Below are 19,023 nucleotides of genomic sequence, written 5' to 3' on the forward strand. Positions count from 1 at the left end.
AGGCAGGTTTCCACCACCTATGCATTCAGGATCTGGAACAACACCCTCATTGCCATCATGGTGACTCCTACACTCTTGCAATTTAGCGTTTCACTAAATAATACTTCCAAATATATATTTTCCAATATCAAATGTATTTACTTTGTTTGGTGTTAGCTCCATAAATTTAGAAACACATAATGTTAATACAATTGTTTTGATTAAGCTTAACCATACTAACCATATTGGGCCTGATTCACAAAGAAAGTTTAAAAATTATGAGCTGAGAGATCCGCCTCTTCAATGTCATATACTGACGTTGTCACTCACAAACATTCCCAACGTGCACCTAGAAAGCTGCATTAGGTGTAGGTTTCCAGGAATATGTCTGGGAAGCTCATGTGGCATTGCCATCAGAATCCTATGCCTTTTGTACAGAGTTCTCCATAGCTGAGGCTCTGCACAAGAAGAAAAGGGTCTCCTGTGCAAAAGCATATTTTGTTGTCCATTGGGAAATATTGAAAAATGTGGCCAATAATAAACCCTTGCCCTTCACCCCCACCAAAATCAATATTGATCCAGTCCCCGTCTTCCATGTGGAAAGGAGTTGGCACTTGGCTGGATTAAAGATCCTGCCACTTCCATGATGGAAAAAGCAACAAGACGTTTGTGAATCCTCACAAACAGACATGATCGTCTGTGTTTCCAAACCTGCAATGCTAACCACACCGCAGAAAGCCCTGGAGTGGGATTCACAGGTGCAGAGAATTCAGTGACAGAGATCTCCAAATACATAAGTGGGTTCACGGCTGCCAGAAATTCCATAAAAATGCAAATTCTATCTTAAAATTAGGACCAAATTTACTTTTGTGAAACTAGCCCCCTGTGAATTTTGAAAAAGATTTGTTTTGTATTCCAAAACCCCATATAGATATGAATATATATCCTGAGGGGATGTCAAATTGGGAAAGAGAGATGGCACAGACAGTGGAGAGAGACTCTACTGAACAGCTCAGCAGCAGCGTTATCACTGTGCTAGTTGATGGAGCAATGGAATATACATGGTAGAAGAACCATTAGGGTCAGCAGGAGGAGTAGTAGCTTGGAGAATATAGAGAATACCTAGAACTACAAGGATAAACAGAAATTAGGGTTGGACAGTCCTATAGGGCAATCAGGCAGTGCCCAATGGGCTGTGTAATGTCTTCGCCAGTGATGTACCTGGCAAGACAGGTAACAAGGGCACAACCATTAGAGTGAGGGGAGTCCTAGATATGTTACCCGCTCTGAGGGTCTAGTGGTGGGGTCCTGCACATCACGTAACACATTCAACAAATGATGTCATGGACAGGTGCGGGGAGAGAGAAATTGCCAATCATGCAGTCAATTAACCCTAGATATTGTATACTGTGCATTCTTGTTGCCAGGCCAGTTATTGCACAACACCATATCACTATTGTGGAACATCAGTGAGTTCATCCGCAGAGTCCCTGACATAACATTGGCAACGAGGAAGCACTTTCTCATGCTGCCCTCAGTGACTCTTGCCTCAGTGCCAGTACAGGTGGCGGTCGTACTCTCTACCCGAGGAGCACGGTGCTCATGCCACATGCTCTGTGCATGAGACTGTGCACGTCCAATGCATCTTCACATGTGCTGAGGTCTCCTGGTCTCTGATCTCTGGTGTGATGCCTCTGGGCATCTGGCCTCGCCCGCATTGCACACATTTTGAACCACCGGCAAGGGAAACAAGACAACTAAATAAAGCACTGGTGGGTGCAAGGGATCAATACAAAAGAAAGCAGTGGCAACAGAAAGTTAAAACAGATCAAGCATTGGTGAATGCAAGGGGTCAGGCACAACGACAAACAAGCATTGGCAACAACAATTTAAGCCATTTGAGAGAGCCAGGCAGCTACTGAACATTTCATAGACACCACGACAAAAGCCACACCACCATACGCTTCCCAAAGCCTGCACCATCTCCCTTCTTAACATTACTACCACCCACATGAAGCTATCCTGATCACCCAGATCCCGGCAAATGAGCCACTCATAGTAAAAGGGGCTCCAAAAGCACAAGCACCCACACAGCACTATAGGGTGGGGAGGGCGGAACTGTTCTTTGAAGCCACACAGGTTGCGAGTGAAAGTACGCGAACTACGTTCTTACACCTAGGAAGTAAAGATATCCACAAAATATCTAAAACTCTAATGGAAGAAACCCTGAGGACACACAGAACACGCATAACCAATCTAAATGCATATTTTGAACTGATAGTGAACCGGGACTGTGAGCAGTTTATATTTCACCAGGCTCGACAGAACCCAGAAGAATCCATTGATGCTTTTTACAAAAAACTTAAAGAACTGGCGAGCATGTGTGGTTTTGCAGATGAGAGCAAAGAGATAAGAGGACAGATTATTCAGGGTTGCGCCTCAACAAAGCTGAGAGAGCATATCCTACAACAGTCTGGGAAGTCCTTAGCAGACATTTTGACCATGGGCCACTCGAAAGAACTGTCAAAGGCACACACCTCACACATGGAGGTGGCCCTACAAGGGACAATAAAAACAGAACCAGTCAATATAATCGCAACCCGAAAAGGACCAGAACGACGAAGAAGATGGTGGCACCATGTGGACATTGCGGCGGATCCACCCATCGCCCAGCAGAATGCCCAGCGAAAGGAAAACAGTGTGCTGGATGTGGAAGTTAAATCCCTTCGCCAAAGTGTGTCCATCAAAGAGGAGGCCGCCATATCATGCAACAGTTAACTCAATACCCAACACTCGCTAAAGCAACAGTGACATGGATGATAATTAAAGTGTAGTGCACACTGGGCATTTGGTTTTCACAATAGGAACTCTTGCGAAGTCACAACGTCAGCTACCTCAGTGACCAATACACATAGAGGAACACCCGATTAGGATACCAGCACATCTATAAACATCATGTTTGCAAAGATTTTTCGATCCAGGGTGCTGACACTGCCCCTCCAGAAAGCATTAGTCCGAGTATATGCATATATAGGCAAAACACTCCACTTCTCATGCTAGGAAAACTCAGCACCCATAATCATGGGTCCCAGACGGTGATCTCCTGCATGTCTGTTACCGGAGGGGGTCACAGCACTTTGCTAGGGTGTCATACAGTGGAAGCACTAAGAGTGGTTACTTTTGCATTCAGAGTTCACCTGGAAGGGGGGCCTCAGATACTTGACCAGTTCCCAAAAGTGTTTGACAGCACTGGGTGCCTAAAAGGACAAACTGTGAAACTGCACATAGACCAATCCATTCAACCAGTGACCTTGCATCACAGAAGCGTTGCATTACGCCTGAGACCTCAGGTTGGGAGAGAACTAGTGAAGGTGGAAGCCGCCAAGATCATAGAGAATGTCGAGACAGGCCACTCACCTGAAAAGCAGGATGTCTGCAGGGGCGATGGTATGCCCCGACCTCCTGGAACACCTCTCAGCACTTCCTGGTGGACACAGAAACCCCGGCAGGTGTCCCAAAAGGAAAGGGGGAGTGGAAAAGAAAGAGACAAAACACTGCCATGTGTTGCCAGCCCAGCCAGGCACCCTGTATCTTCAGGGGGGGCAGGTCGTTGTTGACAGAGTGATAGTAGAGTTAGTGCATTCAACTTCCTTGAAACTGAATCTCTCTTTCTGATATGGGCAGGGGAGCGGTAGAAGAACACCGGGATGCTCCAGCACTTCTCTTGGATAATAATAACTGTTGGCACAATTACTAACACTGCACTACCAAAAACCCAAACTGAGTACCATAACAATAAGTACTGCAACACTAGGGCTGGCTTCACAGAGATTCGCTGTTGCACACTACAATTAGAACTGTGGTTGCACTTATCATGCACAAGAAAGACAAACAAGGGCATTAATTATATCACTTATAACTTTCCTGCATGCATAGGGTTAAACTAAAAGAAACAAAAACAATCCAAGAAATACAAATGTCCACTCTGGGTTTAAACAGTTAGGGTGGCACAGTTTGGTTTGGTTTCACTGTGTGTGTGTGAAAAACCCTTCAAAAGCAAATTCCTCAAACCTGAAACACAGGCATGAATGACACAATTTAAATCCAAGAGTTATGCTATTAGAGAAAGAAAAGTCACGTAAATGGTCTTTTAAAATTGCACTGTCACTTTTTGTATACCTGAGCTCAAGCAGATTTACTGAAGCACATTTAGGCAAGTAACTACAATAATAATGTAGAATGTTCAGAAAATATATTTGTCTCTTCAAGATACACACTCTGCCAAAACACGAGGTCTGAAATTCACCAGCTGTTCTAGGAAAGCGCGGCACTCAAAGAACAAACTCCCCGGAGAATACTAGTCACTTAGCTGCAGTATTTTCCAGAGTGCTGGAGGAATGCCTGGTGTCAGCTGGTACAGGAAATGAAGAAAAGAATTGCCTCAAAAGTCCTGAATACGAGGATGACAGCAGGGGCTGGACTGCCAAATCAGATGCTGAGATCAGGAAGCAAAACGAAGCCAAGGAGGGAGGCATGCTTCACTCTGCTATTTATAGCCAATCAGGAAAGCAGTTGAGTTTCCACATGTGGATGAGTCACCACACCCAATTAGAAGCACATGTCTATACCACACCCAATTAGAAGCACATGTGTAAACCTGCTCACATTAGCAAACAAGCATTGGTAAAACAGACATTGATAAAATCAATTGTGTAACACAGCACATTGTGTTTACTTAGAAACATGAAGGTTTAACCAAGAACAGAGATATGATTTAACACTAATCCCTGGGGATGCTGACAGATAACACAGGAGGCACCTTGGGGATTCCTGACAGAGAAGGTGTCAGGTCCAACCCATGGATATCACCCATTGTGGGGGCGTGAAAACCAAAGCAACCCGGTGAAGTGCACATTTGTGTAGACATGTGGCTTCCCAAAGTGGCAATAAAGCGGGAACATCATTTGACCCCTACCAAAGATGATTTGACTGGAGAACTAAGTGGGGCCAGTTGGTTTTCAAAGGAAGACCTCTGCTCAGGACACCATCACCTCACCCTGGATGAAGAATCAAGATACATTACAACATTGTCTACTCATGTGGTGCCGCAGCATTACCAAAGACTCAATTGTGGGATCTCAAGTGCCGCTGTATTGTTTCAGAACACCATACGAAAGATATTTGCACATCTCCCAGGTGTAATCAATGTAAGTGACAACATTTTGGTGTACGCCCAGTCAGTACAGGAAACAGCCAACTAAGAAGTCTCCTTCATGAATTCAAGGCTCACTTTGCACCAAAGTAAGTGAGTTCCTCAAAAAGAAAATCAATTTATTGGATTACACGTTCTCGGCAGCGACTGACCCAGAAAAAGTAAGAGACATCAAAAATGCTCCCCCGCCTTCCACAGTGTCAGAGGTTTGTGGTTTACTGGGGCTGGTGAACTACTGCCTCAACCCCTCAGGGACTTAACCATGTCAGCTGTCCCCTGCGTCTGGGGTGAAGAACAAGAACAATCATTTCAAACCACTAAGAATGCACTGTCAGCAGATACCACCCCACATACTTTGACCTCCACAGAGCCTCTAGCCTTGCCGTCGATGCAGGCTCCAAGAGAATTGGAGCACTGCTGATGTAACTACTAGAGAGCAGAGAATTGGCACCTGTCGCATTTGCAAGCAGATCCCTCACCCCTGAAGGAGCGGTGGTACTCACAAATAGAAAAAGAGGCAATAGCAATACATTGTGGGTGTTGTCATTTTCACCTATATGAACATCCATTCATAGATATTGCTGATCACAAGCCCCTCATTCCACTCTCTAGGGGACAGCCTCAAAACCACCCCCAGGAATTGAAAAATGGATGGCCTAATTCCAGGAGTATGACTGTAAAGTACTGACCTGGAGTCCCCAACCTGGCTGATTATCTATCATTTCACCCCAAAAGGCCACTCCACAAGAAGACGAGGAGGCTGAAGAAATGGAAAAGTAATTCAGGTACATCACTGACCACTCAAGGCCTCTGTCCATGTCAATGGACACATTATGCAAAGCCACCTCACTTGATGAGTGTCTACAAAAAGCCCTGGAGGCACTCCATACAGGTCAGTGGCACCAACTCAAAGCCCACTGGGCCCAGCCACCCCTGAAGCACAGCCAATCCTAGAAAGCCTATATTATGTCCACCACAAACTTGTAGCAAACCACCATGGCTGTCTGTTGTGAGGCCACAGACTAGTTATGCCCCACAGCCTCACAAAACAAGTAGTGTGGCTAGCCCACACACGCCACCAAGGCATGGTCAAAACCAAGAGTCAACTACGCACAAAGGTGTGGTTCCAGCTCAAGGATGAGCCGGTTGAGACAGTAGTATGCTCCTGTCCATGGTGTCAGGCCTCTGGAGGGCCTTCTCCACCAGCCCCGGTGATCAACAAACGAGGACCCCAACAACCATAGGTATGCACCAGCTTAGACTTTGGGGGCCTCCCCATGGGAGACACACCTTAGTTCTCATTGGTGATTACCCCAAATAACCTGAGGTGGAGATTCTCAGCTTCCAAGAGGTGGCAGAAATGTTGACTAAGGATGGACAACGGCCCACCATTTCAGGGTCAGGAAGTGGCTGCATACTTGAGATCCTTAAACATCAAGCACCGGAAAGATCATGCTTAGATGGCCAGAGGTCACTGAGTGCTTCATGAGGACTTTAAATAAAGTTCTCCAAATTGCCCATATCAATCAACAACACCCTGAATTGGCTATCTAGTCCTTCTTATGGGAGTACCGCTTGACCCCGCGCTCGACTACATGGCAAGCCCCGGGGCATTTCATTATGGGGCATGTGATCCAGGACTCCATTCCTCAACATCCAGGGTGGACTGCTGCTCCAACGATCAGGTCAGTCAAGTCCAGAGAGCCAAAGAATCTACCTTGCAGGATGGTGATGAAGTACTCAAAAGTGACCGGTTCCCAGCGAGCTAGTTTCGACTCCCCTATCAACCTCGTGTCTGGGTTGTGGCAAAGATACATGGAACTTGAGTGACTGCCGGGAGAGGTGGCGAGGGAGAAGGCCAAAATACCCGCACTAAGCACAGCCCGCGGGATAAACCTACTCTCTCCAGACACCTTAGACACCACGTCATGTGAGGGTGACTGTTTCACGAGAAGCTCAGTGATTTTGAGTCAACCGTGTGGTACAACAAGATGGAGTCAATATGTGAAATACAGACTAATGCTGTGGCCTGTTGTGAATGGGGTGTGGCGTGAGGAGGCTGAGTGGTATGCTATAGGTTATTTTTGTATGTGGTTAGTTTTGTTTTGAAAGCTCATGTTTGTTTTGTTTGAAATTTAGGGAGGATTGTAATGTCTTTGCCAGTGATGTAACTGGCAAGACAGGTGAGGGCACACCGATTAGAGTGAGGGGTGTCCTTGAAAGGTTACCCTCACCGAGGGTCTAGTGGTGCGGTCTTGCGCATCACATGACTGATTCAATAAATGAAGGCGTCGACAGGCAGAGCAAGAGAGAAACTGCTGGTCATACAACCAAGCAACCCTTGATATTGTATCATGTGCATTTTTTGTTGCTGAGTCAGTTATTGTGCAATGCACAACAATGAGTTTCCCCCCATGCAATCACTAATATAACAGGCTGGTGTGACAGATTAGCGTGTGGGACTTTTTTTAGCATCATGTGCGCCTGTTTTATGGCCATATGTACCATTTTTAGGGTTGAGCGCACACAAGCGCTCTAGCCCCTGTTGTAATCTCTTTCTGTGCTTTTAACCACGCCCATCAGATTGATTGGTTCGTGGGCTTGCCTTTTAATATTCGCTTGATACCATTAGTGAAAGACATGCATATGTCATGTCTTTTCTGGTGTTTAACCCTCCTCTACAGCATCAGTAAACTACTGAAAACATACAAGGCTCCATGTTTTCTGACTGTCTTCTGCACTATTTGTTTTGATTTCCTACGCAGCGTGATCTTGTTGGGCAGTAGTTGAGTGCTTTGCATGACATGGACCCTGTTACATGGATAATACTACTTTTGCTGGTTACATGGATAATTGCACATTTGCCGATACATTTCACTGCGAGCGAACTTCTGTTTTGTTTTCTGTGTCTCCTTCACGCTCACAGCGACCGTCGGTTCGCATATGTGAAACTGTTTTACTTTTTGTTAGACTTTTCATCCTTGGCGTGGTCTCCCTTAACTTTTTGCCTCTGCTCCCCAGGTTGTTGATGTGTGCTGGACTCTGATTTTGCTGTTTTTGTTACTCTGGGCACTTTACCGCTGCTAACCAGTGCTAAAGTGCAAGTGCTCCTTTACAAAATGTGTATGTAATTGGCTTATCCATGATTGGCATATTTGGTTTACTAGTAAGTTCCTAGTAAAGTGCACTAGAGGTGCCAGGGCCTGTAAACCAAATGCTACTAGTGGGCCTGCAGCACTGGTTGTGTCACCCACATGAGTAGCTCTGTAATCATGTCTCAGACCTGCCACTGCAGTGTCTGTGTGGGCAGTTTTAACTGTAAATTCGACTTGGCAAGGCCCAAACGTTCCCTTTTCTCACATGTCAGACATCCATAAGGTAGGCCCTAGTAGCCCCAAGGGCAGGGTGCAGTGTCTGGTTAAGGTAGGACATATAGTAATGTGTTTTATATGTCCTGACAGTGAAATATTGCTAAATTTGTTTTTCACTGTTGCAAGGCCTGTCCCTCCCATAGGTCAACATGGGGGCTACCTTTAAATCTGATTAAAGTGTAGATTCCATTTGGGAGTCTCTGAGCTCACAATTTAAAAATACATCTTTTAGTAAAGTTTATTTTAAGATTGTTTGTTTGAAAATGGCACTTTTAGAAAGTGAGCATTTTCTTGCTTATATCATTTCTGTGACTCTGCCTGTTTGTGGATTCCCTGTCTGGGTCAGTTTGACAGTTGGGCTACTTGCACCTCACACTAGACAGTGACCCAAAGGGAGCTGGGGTGTAGTCTGCATTTCCTGATGAGCCATCTGTGCTAGGAGGGAGGGGAGGAGTGGTCACTTACACCTGAAAGGGCTGTGCCTGTCCTCACACAATGCTGTCTCCGATCCCCTGGTGAGTGTCTGGGGCCTGGCCTGGGAAAGGCAGGATTTCATATTCAAAAGAGACTTTACTTTAAAGTAGGCCTACTTCAAAGGAGAAATTGGGTATAAGAAGGGCACCTAAAACCACAGACTTTAGAACACTTCTGAAAACAAGAGAAACCTCTACCTGTAAAAGAGCTGAAGAGCTCAGGAGAAGTGCTGCCCTGCCTGTGACTGTGCTTTGTGGAGCTATCCTGCAGTTGCTGCTTCTGCCAGAGTAAGAGGGCAAAGACTGGACTTTGTGTGCCTTCCATCTTGTGAAGAAATCTCCAAGGGCTTGATTTAGAGTTTGCCTCCTGTTGTTTGAAGTCTCAGGGACAGCAAAGACTTCTCTCTGTCAGCACCTGGAGTCTCTGGAGAGACTCCTGCTCGGACAAGTGGTGCCCTATCCAGTCCCTGGGCCCTTGAAAGGAAAGCTGCTTGAAATCCAAAGAAATCGACTTCAGACGACTTCGGACAGATGCCGCTGCTGAATCCGGTGACGCCGCCTGCAACCGACTCTGTGACCTTTGCTGGAACGCGACGACCTTCGCAGGCCCGACGCCGCTGCAACCCCGCTGAAGTCCGCGACTCCGTGGAAGTCGCCGCACCACATCGTGACCGGCGCCGCTCAAAGTGCACGGATTCAACATTTTGCACAGACGCTGCGATCCCCGACTTCGGGCATCGGCTTGTTCATACTCTTCACCAAAGGTACTGTACTTGGGGGTCTACACGACTCCGCGTCCGGCGCCGCTGGTGTCGGCTTGCTGGGAACGACTCTGTTGCGATGCCGTGTTAACACCTCATTGAAGCATTTTGTGTTTCTAAGCGCTATTTTTGAGTTTAATCTTTAAAAATTCACAACTTGACTTGTGTATGTTGGATTTTTGTTGTTTTGGTCTTGTTTTGTTTAGATAAATATTCCCTATTTTTCTAAACTGGTGTTGTGTCATTTTGTAGTGTTTCCATAAAGTTACTGTGTGTGTTGGTACAAATACTTTACACCTAGCACTCTGAAGTTAAGCCTACTGCTCTTCCAAGCTACCAAGGGAGTAAGCAGAGGTTAGCTGAGGGTGATTCTCTTTTACCCTGACTAGAGTGAGGGTTCTTGCTTGAACAGGGGGTAACCTGACTGTCACCCAAAGACCTAACACTTTTCATTATCAGTTTATGTGGCATGAAAATTCTAGTTAGGAGTTTACAACGCTAATACTCTAACTTGAGCAAACGCGAGACTCATTGCATTGCAAATGCTTGTTACTGTTGACTTTACTGATGTTGTTTACTGTTGATTTCCCCGATATTTCCATAAACATTGCCTGCAGTAAATACATAAGGATGCAGTCTCCCAAACCTTAAAAAACACCCAGCATGTCTTTACAAGTACAAAACTGGAATAATTTCCAAAAAGTGGACCACTTTTGTAGGTAACGCAGGACCTTTTTATTTTGGTGCCCTGGAAATTTTTGGTCCCAGTGACAATAATGAGTAATAACGGAATTGGTACAAACACAAAGAAATGGTGAAATATGACAGACGATTTACTCACCCACTTTTTCATTTTCATTTGCAAGAGACCTAAAAGAGGCGTGAGGCAATAGGGAGTGAGCATGTTCCCCGCAAAAAACTGACAGCCACCTCCATAAAATGTGGGCTACAAACTCTAAACACTTCGCAAATAAGGTTCCGATCCCTAATCGTACCTAATCCTAAAAAGCATATTTGCGGTGTCCAGGGAGGAACACAACCAGACAAGATGAGGCAAAAAGAGCAAACGCAAACAAATTCGGCCTTCAAAACGTCTCCCAACTCTGCCTGAAAACCCTCTCCATCCTGTTGCTGTCGCTGTAACCTTTCTGCTGGTTTCAGGGCAATGCAGTACTGTCAGTTACTTAGTGATATGAGTTATTTCCCAAGCACCAAAACTGAACTCTATTTCATATTTTAATAGGGTTGATTGCCTGCTAAAATACTTCAAAGGACTAAAAGAGGAGGAAAGACAGCTTGTATCTTTGCAATCACAGGTAAGAGAAATTTTGTGATCAGTATTCCATTGTTCTATTAAAACTGTTGAATAGTACTATTTGTCACGTTTTGCTGTTTCCAAGCACCCTAAATAAGAGCTGTTCCTGTGACCCAAGTTAATGGTACTCAGTTTATCAAGCTGTTAAAGGATGAACTACTAAATTGGCCCTTAGTGGAACTTGAACTCAGGGTTAGAAAGTCACAACACATAGCGACAGCAAGTGCCTAATCCTCTGAGCAATCTTCAAGAAGATGAGATAGGCGAGTCTGCTGTTGGGGTTGATATAATATATTGCAGAAGCAATCATTTTAGAATAATGCCAGTGTTTATTATATTTTAGGGTCAATGTGTATCTCCTTCTGTCCACAAACTGACCAGGTGGTGCCTCATACAAAGTGATGTAAGTCATACGGTACTGTACTTGAAGACATCCATTTTGCTATGGCAGAACGTTCAACTCCTTAGAGCCATGCTGTTATATATCGTTGATTGTTTCCTCCCACCTACACAGCATTGTCATTCTTTTGCTTACCTGCAGAATGTTAGATGTGAAAGCTCCTTTTCTGATAGTTGAAGCAGTTTAATTTTGCTCTTACTGTGTTGCAACATTATGCTGACCTTCGCTCTCCCGTTGTTCTAACATCAATTACTTGGTGACTAAGGACCGGATTGTCTACTAAATCATACTGTCGAAAGTTGCACCTTGGAGAGCCTCCACATTTCGGAAGGACCAGAGCAAACATCTGAGGTGTCTTCACCCTTCCCATGCACTAAAGGGGTGCACCACTGTTCTCTGTATTCACTTTCCTAGCCATCGTGAGGTGAACGTGGAGAGTATCCTTCCTGATGGTTGGTTGCGGATGGTCATTTCATGAGTAGCTGAGCACACCTCTGGACATCAGCGAACTCCACGCAGGATAGCCCTCTATTTTTGTTATGTGCCTTAACTATATGAAGGGAAGTGGTAGATGCACCACACCTGGGTCACATTCTCGATGCGGTGCCTATTTCCCTCGAAGGAGGGGTTCCAAGCCTCATTTGCGAGAAGCATTTTGCTTCTCCTCTTTTCACTATTGTTGATACAAATCTATTGCACTGCCCTGGAACTGTCAAGACGAAGGTGTCAGACAAGATACTTAGGAAGTGTGTCCTCATATTTTCGCATCGCATCTGATGGAAGTGGAGTAACATAAATGCAATGTTACTTTAGTGAGATCATTTCTTGTTCTTTGGATCTACTCTATTTTGAGTCACTTAACATCCATTTGAGGCCGTACAGCTGTTGAGATTATCTAGTTGTTTTTGCCATTCCCACTATGCTAGTTTTCTTGAGCTCTTTACTGTTGTAAACATTCATTGTTCTTACCACCATTGTTGTGTCAGTTGTCTCTTTCTACTGGTAATCATTGTCACCAGCCTGGCACATAGCCCACTGACCATAAATATGTAATTTAACCCACCAAAGAAGATCTTGTGACACAAAGTGACTCATCCATTCCATGACGGAGGTGGAAGGAAAAAATCCTTACAAATTTGGTTGCCATTGATGCAAAAGAAATGCAGGTTGAACAAAGGAAGAGCAGCATTCTCCATTGTTTGGGGGCAGACGGTCAAGAATTTTGCAGAAACCTTCCTAAAGGAGAAGTTCCAGAAGATTAAGAATATGTGAGTATGGGAAAGCTATAATTAGATTAGAGGGGTATGTCAAACCCACCATTAGTATCACTCTGTAGCAGTAACACTTCTACACTAGAATGCAAATGGAAGGTGAGACTCTTGAGTTAAGTTTCTGGCAGTCTGAAAAGGTTTGTCTATCATTTCCAATTTTTGAACAGAAAAGGACAAAATGCTGGGAGACCAATTAATGGTGCAAACCAATTATAGAAGGATAGAACTATTGGGTTATTGGGTACCCTAATCTTGAGGATGTTTTGAAAACAGGAAGGTCGATAGAACAATCGGGGGTGAAGGAAGTAAATGAATATAGGCAAGATAAGAAATGGAATGAAGTAATATTAGCAACAAGCCAATGTGGCCTGAGTACAGAAACGAAAAAAAGTTGAAGCCTAAAATTAGTTCCTACTAGTGTACCACTTCTTCTTATATTGTATTACATAAAGGGTCCCCGGCAAATAACAATAAGTGTGACATTTGTGCATGGACATGGTATTTTGCTGAAGTCTGCAGAGGAATTAAACTCATTTTTTTCTCCAGAGTTGCCCGCGTAGTGATGAACCATTGGATGGCAATGTTTTTATATATATATATATATATAGGTGTTTGCAAGCAGTTTGCCAGTAATGGCACCTTCAGAATCCCCATTTACTATCATTAATCAGGAAAAGTATAAGTCTGCCTTTTCTAGAGTGGTTAACAAACAGTTGTAACCAGACATTAAGGGGCTTATTACGACCCTGGCAGTCCAATGACTGCCAGGGCCATGGTGGCGGTCGGGCCGCCGCCAATGCGGCAGTCCAACCACAACATTACGACCACAGCAGTAGCGCGACAATCAGACCGCCGGCACCGCCACATTTCGCCGACACGACGGTGTGGCAGTGCTGATGGTCCTACTCTGCCAGTGCAGCAGTGCAAGCAGCGCTGCCCTAGGGATTACGACTCCCTTCTCCATCAGCGTTTTCACAGCAGTAGCACCACCATTAAACAGCTGGCTGAGACAGCGTGCAGGGGACACCCTGGCCAGCCCCGTTGCAATGATCACTCTCTGCTTTGCAGGCAGTGATCATTACGACAGGCATTGCAACAGGTGCTGGTGCACCCTACACACTACAGCATTGCCGCCGGCTCTATAACGAGCGTGTGACAATGCTGTAGGCCGTTTCCCACTGAGCCATGGAGAAACTCGTAACGGGGCCAGCAGAGATGTGGATGCACTGGTGGCAACTTACCAGTCGGGACTTCCGGGGACTGGATTTTCCATCCGCCGAAGTCGTAATGACACCCTGAATCTGCGTAATTTGAAGAAAGACAAATTAACTTATTGCATATTTTCCTATGGACATCCAATTCAATGGTAGATCAGCATGGATGTGTTCTTGCTTGGAGGAACCAGGGACTCCTCAGGATTATCCTTAATCCCTGTACACAAGAACCAGTTTCGGCAATAATGGAACCTGACTATACATTTTAAACATCAATTTTCCAATTGGCAATGGACCATCTGTATATAGACTTGAATGACAAGGCAAAGAGTTTCCAGGATGATATCCTGGTGTTCACTAAAAACATGAAGGAAGATTCTGATGTGTTACATTTTTTATGTTCCAAGTTGATGACCAAGTTTCTAGTTCTTTCTCCTGACAAATGCAACTCTCGTGAAAAGTGTAACTTGTTAAAAACACGTTTAGTATTTAGGGCACACCATCTCCAAACAAGGGCTTGCTCCCAAGGCTTTCTTAGTCCAGGCCATAAGGGACACACTGTCCCCAGAAAGTAATTAAAAAAACTAGTGTCCTTTATAAGCCTGTGTGAAGATTATTTCAAGTTTGTGAGAGACTTTGCTAGTGTAAAAGAACCCCTGAGAAAACGTTCATGCAAGATGGTGAATATATTTGGGACATGGAACAACAAGAAGCTTTTCTCCACATTAAGATACAGATTGGCAATGCTCCCACTTTAAAACAGTTTTCTGTTGGAAAAGCTTGTGTCATTACAATAGATGTGAGTTCTTATGGGATGAGGGTGGTCCTTTCCCAAATATCTGGAAGCAATGAACAGCCAGTAGGATATTTTTCTTGGGCACTGACTAATACAGAAACACAATATCCAATAATTAAATGAGAAGGTCATGTTTCTGTGGACTATCACTCACTTTTGACAGTTTATTTAGGGCAAAATGTTTGCTTTACACGCGGATCACAAATCTCTTGTCCATACTTTATCATGTAAAAGGTTTGTCTTGCATGCATAGCAAAATTTTGTTCAAAGTTGCATGAGTAACTTCTTTTGATGTCTTGTGTGTTCCTAGAAATCGAAACAGTACTTCAGAGTTTTTGTCTCGATTTCCCTTTTCAAATGATGACATTGATGACTTTTTCGGCCAGTCAGGAACATGCCTCCTGTGAGGTTCTGCTGACAGAAGAGTCAATCGTCCATCTCCTCTAATACACACTGTTTTCTTGACTATAATGCCAGGACCTTTGCAGCCAATACACAGAGCTCTTCCAAACTGTTGTACTTTTGCCCTTCTGCAGGGTCATCCCCATATTTCTGCCTCATGCCTCCTATTTTGTTCTGACCTGTTGCTGTTGGCTTTTGAACTCTGAGCACTTTACCACTGCTAACCAGTGCTAAAGTGCATATGCTCTCTATGTAAATGTGTATGTAATTGGTTTATCCATGATTGTCAACACCAGAGCAGTACGTGCTCTATTGGCGACAAAAATGCAAAAACCCACCACGTAATTTATGCATTGTGCCGATATGTTGTGGTTTAACCTTTTGCATTGCAGAGTTCAATCCTGAAAACTTATTTTTAATATGCTTACAAATACTGTTCCTTTGCAATGTAGTGCTGCAGGTTTTCAGAGTTTGTTGTGTGTGGCCCCTTTCCAGGGCCTTCCAGAGACTTTCCCTGCAACATGCCTGGGCGTGGTTCTGGGCAGGGCCAAGACTCTATAAAAGAGAGCCAGCCCAACTCCCAGTGCTCACTATTCAGAGGTCCTGGTGCAGAGCTGCAGCTTCTTCCTGAGCTCCTGTCCTGGCGGCCTATTTGGATTTTCCAGTCTTCTGCCCTTCATCCTTCATTGGTGATCATTGTTCCAGGCGGTAAGACGGTGGTTGGACTGTTCCGACACCATTATTGAGAATTTTCATATTATTGGTTTAATTCTTAAAAGAGTAACAGATTACTTGAACGCTACAATTTCTTCACATTTATATGGTAGTTTACAAATAGGCAAGACGTGCGATTTGTTTCATAAAGGTTTGACTTTGTTATTCATTGCGTGCTACCATTTCTTGACATTGGCATAGTGGCTTAAGAATCAGCAAGACGCGCAATTCATTTTATGGTGTTTAAACATTGTTGTCCATTGTGCGCTACTATTTCTTGACATTTACATGATGTTTTACGAATTGGCAAGACGCGCAACTCGTTTCATGAGGATTTAACTTTGATATTCATTGCGTGCTACCATTTCTTGGTATTTTACATGGTGACACTCGAATCGGCAAGACGCACGATTTTCCTCGAGTTTATTTCATGTTGTTTATTGTATGCCACTATTCTAAGATATTTATTATGTAATATTCGAGTTGACAAGTTATGTGATTTGTTTCCTGAATCCATATTGTGTTATTCATGGTGCACAATCCTTTTATGGTGTTTACTATATATATATATATATCTGCAATATGCGCAATTTGTGTTGAAAACATTTTAAGAGTACACAGAAGGCCAGAGTTTCTAGATGCAATATTGTATGGTCCTAGTATACATTCTCAAAACAGGATTTATATGACTGGTTTAAAATGTTGTCAGAATGTTTTTTCTGATTCTCATGTAAAGGAAAGCAGTGAATAAGAAAGTTTTCATTTAATTCATCTTGATTCCCTTACAGGTATCCGGCCATCTTGAAACGTACTCATTTTAAACTTAACTCTTAGATTATTCATGTTTTCAGAGTGACTAGGCTTAGAATTATAGTCTAGTATTGATTTCAGGAGATATAATTTTCATATTGTGTGTTCTAACCTTTTTCTTACTACAGGTCTCCTTCCCAGCTGTTCCCTTCCTAATCCCCTCTTCCCCTCTTGAACTCTCTCAGTCTCTGTGATTTATCTATCAGAGTCTTGGAGCTGTTCAGTGGTGGACGTGTTGGGAATGTGCACAGACCCCGAGGATCTGGTGACTCTGACAGAATAGTGAGCCCACTAATTATAATCCTCCTGGTTTGTGTATGTTCTCAGCATGGCCACGCTAGACGAGTTAGTCAAGGCTATCACCCAGCTCCAAGCAGAGGTGGTATCATCCAAAGAATTGACAACCAGCTTAGCAGAGAGAGTGAGTCAGTTGCAGGATAACGTAGAGAAGAAGGAACAAAGTTCCTCAGGTGTGTCTTGGCCAGGTACTTCTTCTCAGGCTTCAGGAAGTTGTCCGATTTCCCTAAATGTTCCTTCTGCAATTCCTTTAGCTCCCCCAGAACGTTTCTCAGGTGACCCTTTGAAAGCGCAATCTTTTCTGGTTCAAGTGGAACTACACTTCACCTGCAGACCAAATACTTTCTCCGATGCCCAGTCCAAAGTAGCTTTCTTGTTATCATATCTGTCTGGGGATGCAGCTACTTGGGCAATTCCTCTTGTGCGTAAAAATAGTCCCTTGTTGTACAACTAGAGAAATTCTGTTTGTGAATTTGAGAGAGTTTTTGATCGTAGAACTGTAACACAGTCAGCAGATCGTGAATTATTAGATTTACGCCAAGGGAATCAAGACCTAGGGGGTCATTCCTACCCTGGCGATCTATGACCGCCAGGGTAGGTGATGGAGGAAGCACCGCCAACAGGCTGGCGGTGCTTCCGGGGGCATTCTGACCGCGGCGGTAAAGCCGCGGTCAGAAAAGGGAAGCCGGCGGTTTCCCGCCGGCTTCCAGCTGCCCTGCGGAATCCTCCACGGCGGCACTGCAAGCAGCGCCGCCATGAGGATTACGACCCCCTTCCCGCCAGCCTGGTTCTGGCGGTTTTCACCGCCAGAACCTGGCTGGCGGGAACGGGTGTCGGGGGGCCCCCATGGGCACTGCAGGGGCCCCCTAACAGGGCCCCACATAGATTTTCAGTGTCTGCGTGGCAGACACTGAAAATCGCGACGGGTGCAACTGCACCCGTCGCACACCAGCAACTCCACCGGCTCCATTCGGAGCCGGCTTCCTCGTTGCTGGTGCTTTCCCGCTGGGCGGGCGGGCGGCCTTTTGGCGGTCGCCCGCCCGCCCAGCGAGAAAGTCAGAATCACTGCGGCGGTCTTTTGACCGCGCAGCGGTGTTCTGGCGGGGGAACTTCGGCGGGCGGCGAAGTAAGAATGACCCCCCTAGTGTCGTATTTAGGCAACTTTAACCGGATGGTTGCCGAGACATCCTGGCCTGAAGAAAAACAAGCGGTCTTGTTTTACAAGGGACTCAAAGAGGAGCTAAAAGATATCTTAGCGCAAATCGACCCACAACCTACAGACTGTCAAGAATTAATAAATCTTGTCTTGAGACTTGATCATCGTTTAGCAGAATGTAAGGGAACTCGCAAAAAGATTGAAAAATATTCATGGCGCGTTCATGATAACAGAGACTCAAGAACTCCAAAAAAAAGAACGCCGGAACCGATGGAAATTGGAACCATCAGAAGACCTTTGACCAAAGATGAAAAGGACCTACGCAGAAAAGTGGACAATGTCTTTATTGTGGGCGAAAAGGTCATTTTGCCAAAGATTGTCCAATCAAACCAAAGAACAAGCAAGGTCCAGTTCAGAAGGTCGCAGCCAATTCACCAGTCGAGTTGGAAAACTAAAACACCCAAGATGCAGAGAAGGGTTGCTCTTGGGTGTCACCGTGGACCCTTCACAATCTAGACATCTTAAACTGGAAATAAGAGTTCAGGTCAAGAAAAATATCTATTTCAAAAAAGTTCTAGTTGATTCTGGGGCTACTGAGAACTTTGTTGATGTCCAATTGGTTCGTGCATGGGGGATCCCATGTATTAAAAAGAAGATCCCAGAAATCATCCAGGCAGTCGATGGAAAACTCTTGACTGGAGGTCCGGTAACTCTTCAGACTATCCCCTTGTCAATGATTTGTGAAGATAAGAATCAAAGAAAGAAACATAAAGAGAAAATCATCCTTGACGTGATCCATGCTCCCCAATATGGGATTATCCTCGGCTTGCCATGGTTAATTCATCACAATCC

The 19,023-nt window shown here is 44.7% G+C and overlaps 1 protein-coding gene across 1 annotated transcript in view; it reads left to right on the forward strand.

The window, feature by feature from the left end:
• The window catches only part of TRPM5 (transient receptor potential cation channel subfamily M member 5), a 462,539-nt gene that overhangs the window by 367,013 nt on the left and 76,503 nt on the right, over positions 1 to 19,023 (forward strand). Inside the window, exon 22 of the mRNA XM_069221458.1 lies at positions 11,040 to 11,112. Within this exon, the coding sequence (XP_069077559.1) occupies positions 11,040 to 11,112 (73 nt within the window). The remainder of the gene's footprint in view (positions 1 to 11,039; positions 11,113 to 19,023) is intronic.

This window comes from Pleurodeles waltl, chromosome 3_1, assembly GCF_031143425.1.
Source record: "Pleurodeles waltl isolate 20211129_DDA chromosome 3_1, aPleWal1.hap1.20221129, whole genome shotgun sequence".
In the NCBI taxonomy this organism is placed as follows: domain Eukaryota; kingdom Metazoa; phylum Chordata; class Amphibia; order Caudata; family Salamandridae; genus Pleurodeles; species Pleurodeles waltl.